This window comes from Rhodamnia argentea, chromosome 6 (genome assembly GCF_020921035.1).
Source record: "Rhodamnia argentea isolate NSW1041297 chromosome 6, ASM2092103v1, whole genome shotgun sequence".
Classification (NCBI taxonomy): Eukaryota; Viridiplantae; Streptophyta; class Magnoliopsida; order Myrtales; family Myrtaceae; genus Rhodamnia; species Rhodamnia argentea.
Genome location: NC_063155.1, coordinates 7,697,818 through 7,711,852, shown reverse-complemented (window position 1 = coordinate 7,711,852; position 14,035 = coordinate 7,697,818). Strand labels below are relative to the sequence as shown.

Sequence of the window (14,035 nt, the reverse complement as noted above, 5' to 3'; positions counted from 1 at the left end):
AGGCAGTCATTGGAAGCTGCAGGAAGAAAACATCATACGACATGTCGAGTCCAACCCAAGACACACTTGTAGTCATTCTGGGTTGGCTGGCCGGCTGGCGCTCACCACTGTACGGCCGAGGAGTGTGCTCTGGTTATGGGCCTGAGCCCATTCTGATGGGCCATTGTTTTGGGCCTACTCTCCATTGATCATGTCTCTCTGCTTTTATTCTGTGATTGACGTTTCTCTCTTGCTAGCGGATGGAAAAGCATTGGAACATTTATTTGCCCCTTCATAATTCAGGAGCACTACTGCACAAGCCCGTGAAATACTCTGCAAACCTCACGAACCAATTAATTATGAGCCTTTGCCAAAAGGGTCATCGACTCCCGAGTTGGGTCGGTTCCACCCCAGAATCGAGAATAAAACTTCTCGATCTTGGTCCTGTTTAGGGTTATGGTAATTTCTTTTCCTTTGCTCTTAAGGAGAAAATGAAAATTTAGAGTTGAAAAAAAAAAAAATCACTCCGGGGGTGGTTTGGTTTTGCATCTAGAACCAGCAATTGCCTAGAATCAACAAATTCGGTCCAGTTTAGTTCCGGTTCACGAGTCGGCTCGATTCTTAGGGACACCCCTACTTTGCCATGTGCATATGGCGAGTAAGCGTCTTTTAGTTCACGAGCTAGATAGAAATCACCCCGACATCCCAACCAATCGTGTCAATCCTATGAATTAGCATTCCAACGTTTCCAAGTATACTGATGTGAGGGGGAGAGTTCAATATCGAAGTCTAGACTTATTTTTTGCTTTCTCATTTTATTTTATTTTTTTACGCTTAATCTAAGTTTGACGACTCACGCACTTTGGCCTTTTCAAACGCGAGAATGCTAAAAACTTTCGGAACACCCAAACGTTGTCGTGTAGATTCCATCAAATTTGTTTCACGATTTTATGAAATTTGAGTAAAACAAGTTCGGCTCACCTCTCAAATTTATCTCGGTGAACTCAATTTATCTTTTTGGGAGAATTACTAAAAAGTTCTAAACCTATTGAGATGGCCAAATACTCAAAAAAATGTCCAACTTTAATCTCGGTCCCAATTATATACAAAATTTTTCAACTCAATTTTAACCTCGATCCCAATTATATCCAAAAAAATTTTTTGTCTCAAAAAAAAACTCAAACTTTAGCCTCTATCCTAATTATATCCCAAACTTCTTTTTTTCAATTCAATCATTATTTTTTTATTTATGTCGCTCATTCAAATTCTAAACATCTTTGCAATTGTGCAAAAAGGTAATGCAGTTAATTTAGTTCACTTTATCGACTGAATTGTCAGTTAACTAATGCTATTATAAAAAAAATTGGGTTTTTTATAATAAAGTTTTATAATTGGAATTTAATTTTTTTTATATTCAATTGTAAATGACAAACTTTAGTTGGATTTTTTAGCTCGGTAAAATTGGGATAAAGTAAATAAGGCTTTTAAATAATTTTATTATTTGTATTAAGTCTTTTCAATCAATTTTTTTTTTTTTTAACTTAAACATTTTCAATTTCAATTATTTTCACTTGTTTTTGAGAATAATTTTTGATCATATTTTTTAATTATTTAATATTTTTTCTATTTTTTTTTTTTGCAATTGTGCCCAATTTAGTTCACTTTGCCGGTCGGCGTTGATGCAAATAAATTTTTTATAATAATTTTAAATTTTTTAATATCTTTATTTTTTCCTATCCTACCTATGGGCGAAGGGCAGCTCACCATTGCCTCACCGACCATGGGCTAAAGCCTCACGAAATGCTCGCCTCACGAAATCCTCGCGAAGCATGGCGCGGGTGAAGGCGACCATGGTGAGGTTGCCCTCGCCCGTGGTGAGGCTAGCCGGGGGTCGCCAAGCCCTTGCTGGCGGCTGGCAAGCTCCAACAATCCTCGCGGGAGCTCTCCGGCATACTAGTAGTAGGGTATAAAAAAAAAAAAAAATAGGAAAAAAATAAAGAATATTAACACATTATGAAAAATTATCCACACTAGCACCAACGACAACACGTTAATGCCGACCGACAAAGTGGACCGAATTGGCACAATTTCAAAAAGTTTGGGATTTAACTAGCAAAAAAAATTTAGGACTAAATTGGCACAATTGTAAAAATTTAATTATGCCCGCAAATATTAGCTTGAAGCAAACCAAAAATAAACAAAAAATAATTGCACATTTTTTACGTTTAGTTTTTATAATTGCAAGCATTGCCTAATTTTGTTAGGCTGGTGAGCATCAAAAGGTCAGTTTTGTCTGCTTGACCCCGCCATTTCAGCTGACGACCTAATGGACTTAATAAATTAAAATTAGGCTTCTTTTTACCATTAATGATGATGTTAGGCACTTTCTTAAAAAAAAAGTAATTACCTAAGCACCAAACTGAAAAGTCAGCAACAAGATAGTTCAATTTGGCCCCCCACCACAGGAAAAAAAAGGTCACAATTGGGACCAAACTCCACATGCAAACAAAAAAGGTAGGTGTGAAAAGGAAAAATAGTTGTCCTTTTTTCCTTAGATTTTTAGTTTTTGGGTGAAGAAAAAAATAAAATAAAATAAAATAGATATAAGTGCATTTGAAGTCATAAAACTTATTACGAAAATTCAATTGAGTCCTAAAACTTTCAAAGCGTGTAATATAATCTTGACACTTGTCATAAAAATGCAATCAAGTTCTAAAACTTTTCAAAAAACGTAATCAATGAAAGGACTTATTGCTCGTGTGGGCTCGGGTCAACCGGCCTGATCCCATTTTTTTTTTTTTACAATTTCTTGTTTTATATATTTTTTAGTTTACGACAAGTTTTCGGACTCAATTATACTTTCAAATAAAATTTGAGAATTTAATTATACTTTTTAAAAATTTTAAATTTTAATTATATTTTCGTAATAAATTTTAGGGTTGAAACGACTCTTATCCCACGAAGCCCACCCAACATTGTTGTCTTGTTCTTGTAATGGGCGATTATATCAAAGCTCAATCACAGCGTATTTTTTTATTTTTGGGTACGTGTGATTTGATGCCACCTTGACAAAAAAGTCCAGAAAGAACCCAACAAAATCACAATAATTATGCAAAAGAGCTACCATTTTCTCCTCATGTGCTATACTCGAATATCTATGGGTTGATTGCCCCTTTTATTTTATTTTTTTTGCTAATTAAGTATGCTTTACATTGTCTAAAGAGTGCCCAAGTTGGCGAATATTTTTTCAAATAAGACGACGAGCATTCAGAAATCTTCATAAATGAAGAAAATGTGTCCAAAATAACTTTCAAATGTTTAGGAGCGGTCGGTACGTTTGAGTAGGTGGTGATGCCATTTGAGTTAATTAATATCGAAGTCATTTTTAAGCGAGTTATGGATTTTGTTTTTCACGATATAATCGGCAAGGTTATGGATGCATGGATGCGTGTGGATGAGAAAATCGGTTTTCAAACCTAAAATCATAACTTTGAATAATAAAATCATGTCGTGTTATTAATCCATTCGTGTGCCAGAGTATAAGATTGGCATGATAATGTACAACTTAAATAAGAGGACGGAACAAATTGCATTTTCACTATATAATCATAGATTGAGTATACGACTCCAATTGATCTAAATTAAATTATTTTTGTTATTTTTTGTATATTATTACAGCAAAGGGGTAATTTTCAGAAATGAAAATCAACTCAGACACGTGGACGAGACATAAATAACAAATGAAAAGTAAATTCGAAAACCTCAAAAAAGAATTTTTTTTTTGTCGAAAACATTCAAATTTGTTTTTGAAATTATCATTTATAACCCTTGTCTTGTTGGGACTTGTAAGAGAGGCCTTCGACTTCTTCGTACAAGCACCTCCCTCCCTCTCTCTCTGTGTAGATAACGAAGCATTCCACTCTTCTTCTTCCTCCCGAAAGAAATCCCACCGAGCATTGTGATCGCGCCGCGTCTCTTCTCGTCAGGTTCGCTCCGTCGGACCCAGCTTTCGCCAAGTGGGCCTCTCGCAAGAGCAACTCCGGTGGAAAGCGACGAGCTTTCTCTTCCTCATTGCGATTGTCTGTGGTGCTGGGTTGTTTGTTGGCCTCCCTTTTTTCGGTCGATTGGGACGTTCAATCGGCGAAGTTTTGATTTTTCTTTGTTGGGGTTGTTCAGCTACGCCGAGTGATTGGCGCTTGTGTTTGTTTCCACTGGATGAAGACGTGAAGGGATGATCTTGAGGAGCTATATGTCTATGCTGGTGGTTTCAATCGGTGCATTTGTTTGATTTTTCATGCTGATCCAGCATCGTGTAATTACCGCCTCAGCTAGTTGATTATCCCTAATTTATAGTTGGCATTGATATATGGAGGCTTCTCAATCTCCAGGCTTTTTCATGTTGGGGGTATTTCAATAGTTAAGTATTGCATTGTCTTATTTCATTGTAATGGTCACATTTATCGGTTGTTCCCAAGGCAGGGAATGAGAAGCAAGTCACTCTCTTTAATGGGTGATTTACGTATCTATTCCTCCAGAGAAAGAGGGTTTTGGCTCTGAGGGTGGAAAAGCTCTCTTTTTTCCTTCTGATTCATGGAAATATTTGAGTCTAATAACTTCTTGGTGAGGACTGAGGCGAAAAGGAGAATCAGTTTGGTTGAATTTGGGTAGCTTCGTTTCTCTGCGGCAGGGAAAGCCCGAAATGGACTTCTGGGTATTTGTAGCCGCAGCTGGGGCCGGATGCTTGACAAAGTATTTGAAGAACACTTCGAATGATAGGGAAATGCCATCAGACCTTTGTTCCAGCCACAGGGACCCTGAATCTCAGAACTCTCTCTTTCGCGGATTGGCACAGAGAAAGAAATTAGCTAGGGATGCTTCTAATTCTGTGGAAAGGTTGGAATTTGTGAGCAGAGAGAGTTTAGATGCTTCTTCTGCTGCGGAAGAGGCTTCCAGATCGAGGGTATACGATCCAAAAAGTAAGGGAAATTCAGAGGAGTGCAGTGTACTCTCTATATCAACTTTGCCTACTGAGATGTCCAGTAGTAGGACCTATACAAGGAATGAGAATGAGAGTGATGCTGGTTGTAGTGCCTGTAGTGGCTCAAATGATATTTTGGCTGCACCATTAGAAGGAGATATCGTTACTTATTGTGGCTTTGCTAAGAATAAGAACCTCCATAGAAGTAGATACACGCATGGGCGATTTGTTAAGCCATTGAGTTCCTTGGAAAGTTGCCTCATGGCTCAGTTATACAACCATCACGCTGAAATGGAAGATTATTGGCATAGTTCCCCTCAGTCACCAACCTGTCTCACCGTAAGGCCATTGCTGGTCACTGATGGGAGCCGCATCATCAGCCGACTCAGTGATGGTTTTTCTGGAGCACAGTCTGCAATTGAGGTAGATAAGTTACTGAAGAAAGCCAATTCAGAAAAGAACAGAAGCGTGGTTGGTGTGCCCCCGCTGCCAAAACTCACCTGTTCGCATTTCAGGAAGCAAATGCAAAGTAAATCAGGGAAAGACAAGAGGTTGGGAGGCTCTATCAGAATGTTTACTGGGAAAAGACTTCCTTCCGAACATGGTACTTGTTTGATTCACTAAACAATCCTAGAAAGTGCCTTTTCTTTTTCATAATACTGATGATTGGATTTGTTACGTATCCTTGGGCATTGTCTGTACTATATTTTGTGTAATGTCAGTTGATATTGTTTTCTGCTTTTCTTGTCTGAGAGGGGTAGAATAAAAGGATATTAAGTGTACGGAGTTTTTCCTAGAATGAGATGTAGTTGATGTTTGTTACCTCTAAATAAAGTTTCTGGATTCACTTATGACTTGCATCAACTTGTTATGTTGAGTTTGTCTAGCTAAGAATGGTGCACGAGCAAATTGCCATTGAGAATCTGTTGTAATTTAACTGTTAATACATTAAAGACCCCAGTCCTTTCACTTCTTATTTGAGTTCATTTTTCGAGTTTGCAATAAATCCAGCAGACATGGAAGTTCTGTGATCTGAAAGGCGGTATTCTGTAATTTGTGAGCTAGAATTATGATATCTCATCCCAACTTGCAACGTGGATTAAAACTGTTTTTCTATGTCTAGGGTCATTGCATGGGACCATTCTCTTCTGTCTTGGAATTTCTTTTGGAACCATGTCTTCCATTATAGCCAATCAAAAGGAAGTAGACAAATTGAAGGAGTTGTTGAAGCAAACAGAGAACTTGGTTCAGGACCTACAGGAGGAACTTGAGATGAAAGATTCAGTTACTGTGAAGGAACTAGCCAGTGAGAATTATGAATCTCAGGATACACATAATGGCTCCTTACGAGACACTGCTCCAACCCCATTTTCCCTTGAACACTCCGTGATCGATCGAAGAGTTTTTACTAAAGAATCATATAGTCCTAAGGTAGGAGAGACTCCAGATAGTATGAGTAAAATTGAAGCTGAGCTTGAAGCTGAACTTGAGAGGCTGGGGCTGAACATGAACGCATCTAGATTGGGAAGGAGATTGTCCAGTGCTGAGGTAATGATATTTTACTAGCATACCCTTGTACAGTTTATTTCTTTTGATCTTTCCTACTTGACCTGATGTTTAATGTAGCAATGCTAAATCACTTTCTTCTCTGTTTTTCAGATAGTTTTGCTGTTATCTGACAGGTTAACAGCTATGTACAAGCACCTGTATTAGATCCTGAGTCCTTAATAATATGGATGTTTCTGTGTTGGAGGATCAATTAAGTTAGATGATTTTGGTCGAGATCTAAGTTTTTTTTTGTAAGCACGAATTAATTCGTACAATTTATATTTCATAATGGTTGGATCATTTCCTCTCCTTACAAGTAGGGAAAATTCATGAGAGGGGGCTTTCATGTTCAATCGTGGCAGAGATCTTTAGTTCATAACCTCTCGCTGACTCAGGCAACAGATTTGCAGGACTTAAGCTTCACTGTTGTCACATAAATCTGCATGTGCAACCTTTGGGATGCAATTTGTATGATCGTAGTTTTCATAAAGTCCTATTACTTCCTCATAACCTTTCATATGTAACAACTCTAACATGTTGATAAAGGGCATTCGTTATTCAATTGTTGGTTTCCTATTTATTGTGCCTCTTGCTTTCAAGAACACAAGCAAATCCAAGGATGTCCAAGGTATGGCACAGTTGGAATTCATTTCATGTGTTTCTCCGTCACATACCTTAGGGGTGAGGTCTCGTGAACATAGATGCCCTCATCTTACTTCTGAAAGTGTTTTCCGGCGCTGATGAGGGCATCTTATGATATTCGGTTGTGGCTTGGGATGGTTTAAATTTGGAGGCCACTTTTGATACAGTTACGTGGCAATGTCTTCGTTTGTGTGTTAGATAGGCCTGTCAGTGGGATTACGTATCAGTCTGTGACTCTTTTGACTATTTACAATTTCAGGTTGGCCATTGCACTATTGAAAAATTTCAGCAATTTGGCTTCCACATTATCACTGCCAAGGCTCCTTTTTAGTCCTGTTTGCATATCCCTTGTGTCTGGTTATAGAATGGCATGGACTTGATCTTATTGAAACTTTTGATGGGTTACTTTTTCTTCTAATGGATGTTTGTAACTAATGCAGCCTGAGGACTTGGGGGCGGATTTTGCCCAAGGTGAGTTGAGAACTGATGTTGATGGTGCACAACCGATTGCAGAAGAGGATGCAAATGAATCAAGCGGCACCTCTACAACTCACTCCGCAAACTATGCAGTTTCACCAACAGAGCTGACCCTCCGCTTGCATGAAGTTATCCAGTCGAGACTTGAAAAACGCATTCAAGAGCTTGAGTTAGCCCTAGAGAACAGCCAGAGGAAGGTACGAGTCATGGAATCGGCGCAGAGAAGTTACAGAAGCCGGAAGTTTATCAACGACCAACTAGCTTCCTCTTTCCATGGTACTCCTGTACATGGAGAGTGCGATGCTGTGGCACAGCCCCAGCCTCTTATCATGAACCTAGCTGGGGAAGCTCTCAGTGCTTATGATGAGGCTTACGAAGAATTAATGAAGTTTGAGTCGTCTGAAGAGGATTCGCCAACGGTCCTCTATGAGATCAAGCATCAAGAGCTCTCTAAGATTATAAAGCAGGACGAGCCTCGGGGTCAAAATGCCGAGGAGGAGAATGGGTTCTGTCAAAAGCTTACGCTAGATGGACAGGACAAATCTGTGGGAACTCTCTCTCGCGAAGCAAAGGAAACGAATGGGCAATTTTCACGGTACCAGGAAATCGACAGTTTTGGGATGGTGGGAGATGAAAGCAGCGACGCCGACGATGAGAGAGAGAAGCTATTGATAAGACAGATAGTGGAAAGGACGAAGAAAGGCTCCCCAGTCGTTCTGAAGGCGCAAACACTGTTGTTTTCTGGTGACAGTGATGACTAATGAAGCAAAGTTGCTTTTCGTAGTGCATAGCAAATTAGCAAATCGATCATCTGTAGGGATAGCAAATTGTCATGCAGCAACTCTTGAGTTTAATTCATCCTGTCCTCTTGATTCTTTCTTGAACCACCCCACCTCTCGACTGGCGGCTTTTCTCCGGTGGAAATACGAGCTGCCGCGATTTGAAAACTAAAGCAAGTGCTTGCTCTGTGATGCTGCTCGAAGGCATTGACATGCGTCGATGTTGGAATTCAAGACAAAATTTCCCATTCAATCCATGGATTCCTACATATGTTGGAGGGCGGCAGCAATGTGAATGTAAAATGTGAATGTAAAACGACACATACAGAAGATGCAAGTCTAAGCACACCTGATTTTCGTGGACGCAAGACACATTCAAATAGCAGAAAGTCGAAAAATAATTTTTCTTTTCCTTGATTATTTTTAGGAAAATTTTTAAATAAGAATTCAAAGTGTTCTCATTTTTTCAAGTAAGAGTTTTAAGTTGACATTATCCCAAATAAAAGTATAAAGTGAATATTATTTTAAATAAAAGCTTGAAATGACTATATCAGTCTTAAAAAAAGATCGGACTCATCGATTGATTAGTAGTATTTTCGTCATTTATATTTATATTTTATTTTTTTTCTTTCTCTCTTTTTCTGCTTTTCAAAAATTAAATAAAAAACTAAAAGTGTGAAAAACATAGAGGAAAAAAACAACACAAGCGGGCTGTGGCCATCACCCCGCCAACCAGAGGTGAGGGAGCCAGGAGAGGGCCACAACCCTCGCTCAAATTTGAGCGAGGGTCGCTGGCCCTTAGTCGCACACGACACAATCTCGAGCTCTATGCTTCAGTTTCGTCCCCAACCTTCTCAATCGCATGTCAATTTAGGGTTTTTTCTTGCCTTTTCTCAGCAAACTCTGAAGTCGAACCATGTCCAAGAGGAAATTCGGATTCGAAGGGTTCAAAATCAAGTGCCAGGCCACCTACAACTTCTAACGATCCTAGCCTCCGCAGCATCTCTACGTCCTCCTCCCTCTCGCGGGCACAGTCACGACAATTATGAGAACACCGACCTCAACGACATTTGAGTACAAGGGCGAGGATGCTGCAAGGGAGAACGACAAAGTCGACCTGCGGCCCTCCCCTATACCTGGGTAAGGGTCACCAACCCTCCAGTCAAGGGCCGCGACCCTCTCCTGACTTTGGCGAGGCAAGCCCTCACCTCTGATCGGTGAAGGTGAGGTTGCCGGCCCTAGCTGCTACCCCACTGGCGATGGGGCAATGGCCACAGCCCTCCCGCCCATATTTCTTTTTCCTTTTACTCGTTCTTTCTTGAATTTTTAATTTAATTTGACTAAAAATTAAGTTAAACTTATATTTTAACGCAAACACCCTTAATCGACCGGCCAACGAAATCAGGCCGATAATTGAAAGAACTATAACCACTTCACATCCTTATTTGAGACAATAAAAGCATTTCAAACTTTTATTTGAAATAAGAATCACTTCATACTTTTATTTAAATAAATAAACACACTTCAAACTTTCATTTGAATTTTTCCAAATGCTTTACACCTAATTTAAGATTTTAAAAAAGCATTCCATGAACCCAAACTTATCTATCAAAGATGAGAAAAGTGAATCTAGTTCATGGAAAGAACAATCCAAGGCGGTTGTGGACGATGGGAGAAAACCCCCACCAGCTCCCTAGAGCTCCCCAACGACTCCATCTTCTCCAATAGAGATTATCTCACGAGCGCATAGGCTTGGACTCGAAAAATATTGGTAGTCTTGGCAGAGTGAATATGTTTTCCCTTAACAGCAATGATGTAAAAATCCAGAGATAACAGAGGCGGAATAGAGTTTCTTGAAACTACACAGCAACAAAGAGCTAAATTATAAAAAAAAGCACAATCAAGTTACTGCAACATCAGCGTACTCAGGCTCTTTTGGCATAGTCGTTGTTGGGTTCGTCGTCTTCGTCCCGGGAATTCCCTTCCAAAGGATCATTATCGCCAAGACCTCCATTTGCACTCCCCATTCCATCACCCTGGCTACTATCGACTTGATCGACACCCCCACCAAATCCTCCTGCGTCAGCCCCATATCCAGCACTAGAAAAGCTGCCTTCACCACCAGTGCCATAATAGTTGCCATTGTTGCCACCGCCGCTGCCTCCTGCAACGGGGTAATTACCACCACTTCCATATGCTACACCACCAGCACCATCGTTTGCGTAGCCTGTACCACTGCCATAGCCACCGCCAGCACTATCGTTTGCATGGCCTGTACCACTGCCATAGCCACCGCCAGCACCATCGTTTGCGTACCCTGTACCACTGCCATAGCCACCGCCAGCACCATCGTTTGCGTACCCTGTACCACTGCCATAGCCACCACCACCTCCACCTGTATAATTTCCTCCACCCCCATAGCTACCGCCACCATAATTGCCTCCTCCGTAACCGCCGCCGCCGCCACTGTAGCCTCCGCCTTCGCCGCCGCCATAGCCATAGTTGCCACCACCATAGCCAGAGCTAAACCTTGGTGGCTGCCTATCATTTGCATAATTCACCCTTATCATTCGACCATGCAGTTCCTGGGAAAAGGTACAATACAAATATCAAAGGAAGTCTGCAGCTGAAGGATTTTGAAAAATGAACTATATGGTTTTTGCTTTAGGGGATGATAAATCAACTATGTACGATACAAACTTCAGGATCAAAAAAGGAAGATGCAATTCAAACTTCGGGAGGGAAAGGTAAACACAATCTCGATAGCATTCAAAAGTTTAGGGTATGCCTATTATCAGAAGGAAAGACAGCCTAGCCACCATATAAGTTAGTTGACAGCAAAATTCTTAATCTCCGATACTCAAATTTCAACCTTTAGAAAAAAAAAAAGTGAAAAAATCACTTGATTTAACTTAGTTAAAAAATTGGTACCCCCAAGCATGCGAAAATGATCATATAACAAAACTGCTTCCAGTTGTAACTTCCAAATTTCGAGAGTATTTCATCTTGATTAACCCTAATGACATCCCTAGAATATGGCACAATCATGCAGATGAGAAATTGAGGGGCAGGACTTTTGACAAAGCGAACCAAAGGTGATGTTTTCTTATCATGGGGCCAAAGAGAAAACATAGACAATCCACTAGAAAGAGTATCTCTAGATAGCATTATTGTACTCTCAACGAGATGCAATAATCACACTCTTCCACAAACAACCAAATTCATCTATATAAGCATATGAAACCTATAAGATCCAGTTTCCATAACATAAAAGACATAATAAAAAGCAACAAATCAGCTATCATACCTGCCCATCCAAGGCCTGGATGGCAGAAGAGGCCTCTTCAGATGAGGTATAGGTGACAAAGCCAAATCCTCTTGACCTACCAGTTTCACGATCCATAATCACTCTTGCTGCAATGATGACCATCTTAATCGGTGAAAACTATATTTCGATCCATAAGAACATATATTCATATGTACCCAAAACTTATGCACGATACACCAACTTCCACTGCAATTTCGTTATCAGGAAGATGATCTTTCTTTTTTTCTGCCGGGCTAGAGAAGATATCTGGTTTCACTCTGTATTAATGCTACTATCGTTATTTCTGCCTAGGCGCCTGAGACATTTCCATTTCATAAAACTTCTAATGCACTGTTTACTTCATGAAGCATACAGAGAGTTTAACCGAGCTCAGCGTACTAGCGCCTCATTCTCAGAAAGCAGAGATAGTGAGCTCAGAAACAAAATTTCCCAGCCTGTGGTTCTATGTAACTTAACAAAATTATTAAAATATTCTACCTTCAATAACTTCCCCATACTTCGCAAAGGCTTCCGACAAACCTTGCTGATCAGTTCCCCAACTGAGTCCTGCATATGAACATCCAAAACATTCAATATTGAAGGGTAAAATCAATTCTGAAATCATTAACTCGGGAAAGAAGACGGGATCCACCTCCGACGAAAACCTTAGAAGACGACATGCATCTTATCGTCTGGTATATAAATGATTTTGTTGCAGAAAATTCTGTGTTCGCTTGCTTGCTTGCAGACTGCCTAAGGATATTGCCGACTTTACCCAAGAAGGCCATGATGATGACCTGCAGTAAGACAAAAAGTAAAGTTGCTGTCATATGGAAAAAGGGTATATGCAGATCCAAGCATCAAGATAACTGAGAATTTACTACAAGCTACAGAATAAAAACGTGATTCTCCAAGGGATAACACACAAATAATCAACTCCAACATCAGCTTGGCACATGTCCCATATGCAAATGCAAACCAGCAAGCAGCAACATATAACAAACAGCTCGATACTGCAAATATTTGCTTCGAGAACACTCTTAACAAGAAAAGAAGGAGAACAAAAAGGTTAAGGAAAGGAAATGAGGTAACACGACAAAGACTGACATATCCGAGAAAAGACTCATTTCAACAATCCATATCCATCAGGAAAATCAACCATCCAATGTGAAAAAACTATCATAGCACAGATGCAGAAACCAAAAGGCCACTTGTCGCAATCCAGACGTGAAATGTTTCAACATTCAAAACCCCGTTCTATGGTTTCTCCCTCTAGAAAGAAATTGGTGGTACTTCCAACCATCCACTTGCAAAAAAAAGAGAGAGAGAGTTATCTCACACCGACCATTTCCAAGGAATCAATCAACAAACACTAAAAACCATTTGCGTGCAAAGAGCTACCTAATAAACAGGAAGCAACTTTTCATACGCACCCTCCTCCTCCATAACCAAAAGAACCTCACGCAATGACAAATCAAGCTCAGAAATTACGCTCATCGACATTCACAGAGCTAGACGCAAACCAATCACGTCGACAGCAAGACACCAAAATCAAACGACAAAAACAGCCACCGACATCGACGAGCAGACCAGAACAAGGAGACGTGCCGACGATTGATGGGTGAAACAAGCCAAAAAATCGAAACGATCGGAAGCGAAGCGATCGAAGGAGACGAACCTGGTGAACAGCTTCCTCTGCTTCTCTCGCTAAGAGTCCAAAACCCTATTGCGGTTTCGATTTTGGGGGAGGGTTTAAGCCCCAGATGGTTTCTCGGGGGTGCTTTATATCGGGAAAGTAGGCGGATTTCTCGCCGTTGGATGGGCGTGTGGACTCATGAGAGGCGTCGGATGAGGGAGGGGCGCTGGGTGAAGGGGACTGTGTCCTGCGTTGGTACTTTTCTTACGTGTTCGTTTTTTGATTGGCCTGTTTCTTTCGCTTCTGTGACCAGCTGTAGAGTGTAGAGAATGGCCAAATATCTGTCGACCTTTTGTTTTTGGTCAGCTGTCGACTTTAAATGACTCTCCTTCCCCACCAAACAACTTCCTTAGACCCTTTAGGACATTTTTCTGAGGAAAAATTTCAAAAAATGATCTAAAATCTTCTTACTTTCTCAAATAAGGGTCTCAAATCTCGTTTCAAATAAGAGTTCGAACTAACATAGCATTCTTAAATAAGAGTCTGACGTTGCCATAAAGTTTCAAAAAATGGTCTAACCTAAAGGGCATTTTCGTCATTTCTTATTTTGAATTTTTGTTTTTTCCTATGTTTTTTCCTTTTTCTGTTAAAAAAAAAAAAAACTAGCCACACAAGCCGGAGGACTACCC

General features: G+C 40.2%; 2 protein-coding genes across 3 annotated transcripts; one reads left to right on the top strand and one right to left on the bottom strand.

Moving 5' to 3' along the window:
• Window positions 1–3,833: 3,833 nt before the first annotated feature.
• On the top strand, window positions 3,834–8,508 carry LOC115745942. Its single transcript, XM_030681587.2, has 3 exons — window positions 3,834–5,561; window positions 6,081–6,505; window positions 7,588–8,508. The coding sequence occupies exons 1-3, from the start codon at window positions 4,679–4,681 to the stop codon at window positions 8,383–8,385; spliced, it is 2,106 nt and encodes a 701-aa protein (XP_030537447.2). The 5' UTR covers window positions 3,834–4,678; the 3' UTR covers window positions 8,386–8,508.
• Window positions 8,509–10,180: 1,672 nt separating this feature from the next.
• Window positions 10,181–13,541, bottom strand: LOC115745974 (glycine-rich RNA-binding protein 2, mitochondrial-like). 2 transcript variants are annotated; one of them, XM_030681649.2, is made up of 6 exons: window positions 13,389–13,541; window positions 12,363–12,507; window positions 12,209–12,277; window positions 11,711–11,817; window positions 10,705–10,988; window positions 10,181–10,671 (listed from the first exon to the last, which is right to left on the bottom strand). In XM_030681649.2, the coding sequence occupies exons 2-6, from the start codon at window positions 12,496–12,498 to the stop codon at window positions 10,329–10,331; spliced, it is 939 nt and encodes a 312-aa protein (XP_030537509.2). In that variant the 5' UTR covers window positions 12,499–12,507; window positions 13,389–13,541; the 3' UTR covers window positions 10,181–10,328. The 2 variants fall into 2 exon arrangements, with proteins under 2 accessions (XP_030537509.2, XP_030537500.2); XM_030681640.2 differs by having other exon boundaries at window positions 10,181–10,988.
• Between the last annotated feature and the right edge of the window lie 494 nt (window positions 13,542–14,035).

Excerpts from the sequence above, each read along its gene's own strand:
- LOC115745942 (XM_030681587.2), top strand. The coding sequence starts at position 4,679 with ATGGACTTCTGGGTATTTGTAGCCGCAGCTGGGGCCGGATGCTTGACA. Across the intron at positions 5,562-6,080 it reads AAGACTTCCTTCCGAACATG|GGTCATTGCATGGGACCATT; the intron begins GTACTTGTTTGA and ends TTCTATGTCTAG. Across the intron at positions 6,506-7,587 it reads GGAGATTGTCCAGTGCTGAG|CCTGAGGACTTGGGGGCGGA; the intron begins GTAATGATATTT and ends TAACTAATGCAG.
- LOC115745974 (XM_030681640.2), bottom strand. The coding sequence starts at position 12,498 with ATGGCCTTCTTGGGTAAAGTCGGCAATATCCTTAGGCAGTCTGCAAGC. Across the intron at positions 12,278-12,362 it reads TTCTAAGGTTTTCGTCGGAG|GACTCAGTTGGGGAACTGAT; the intron begins GTGGATCCCGTC and ends GTTCATATGCAG. Across the intron at positions 10,989-11,710 it reads TCCAGGCCTTGGATGGGCAG|GAACTGCATGGTCGAATGAT; the intron begins GTATGATAGCTG and ends ACCTTTTCCCAG.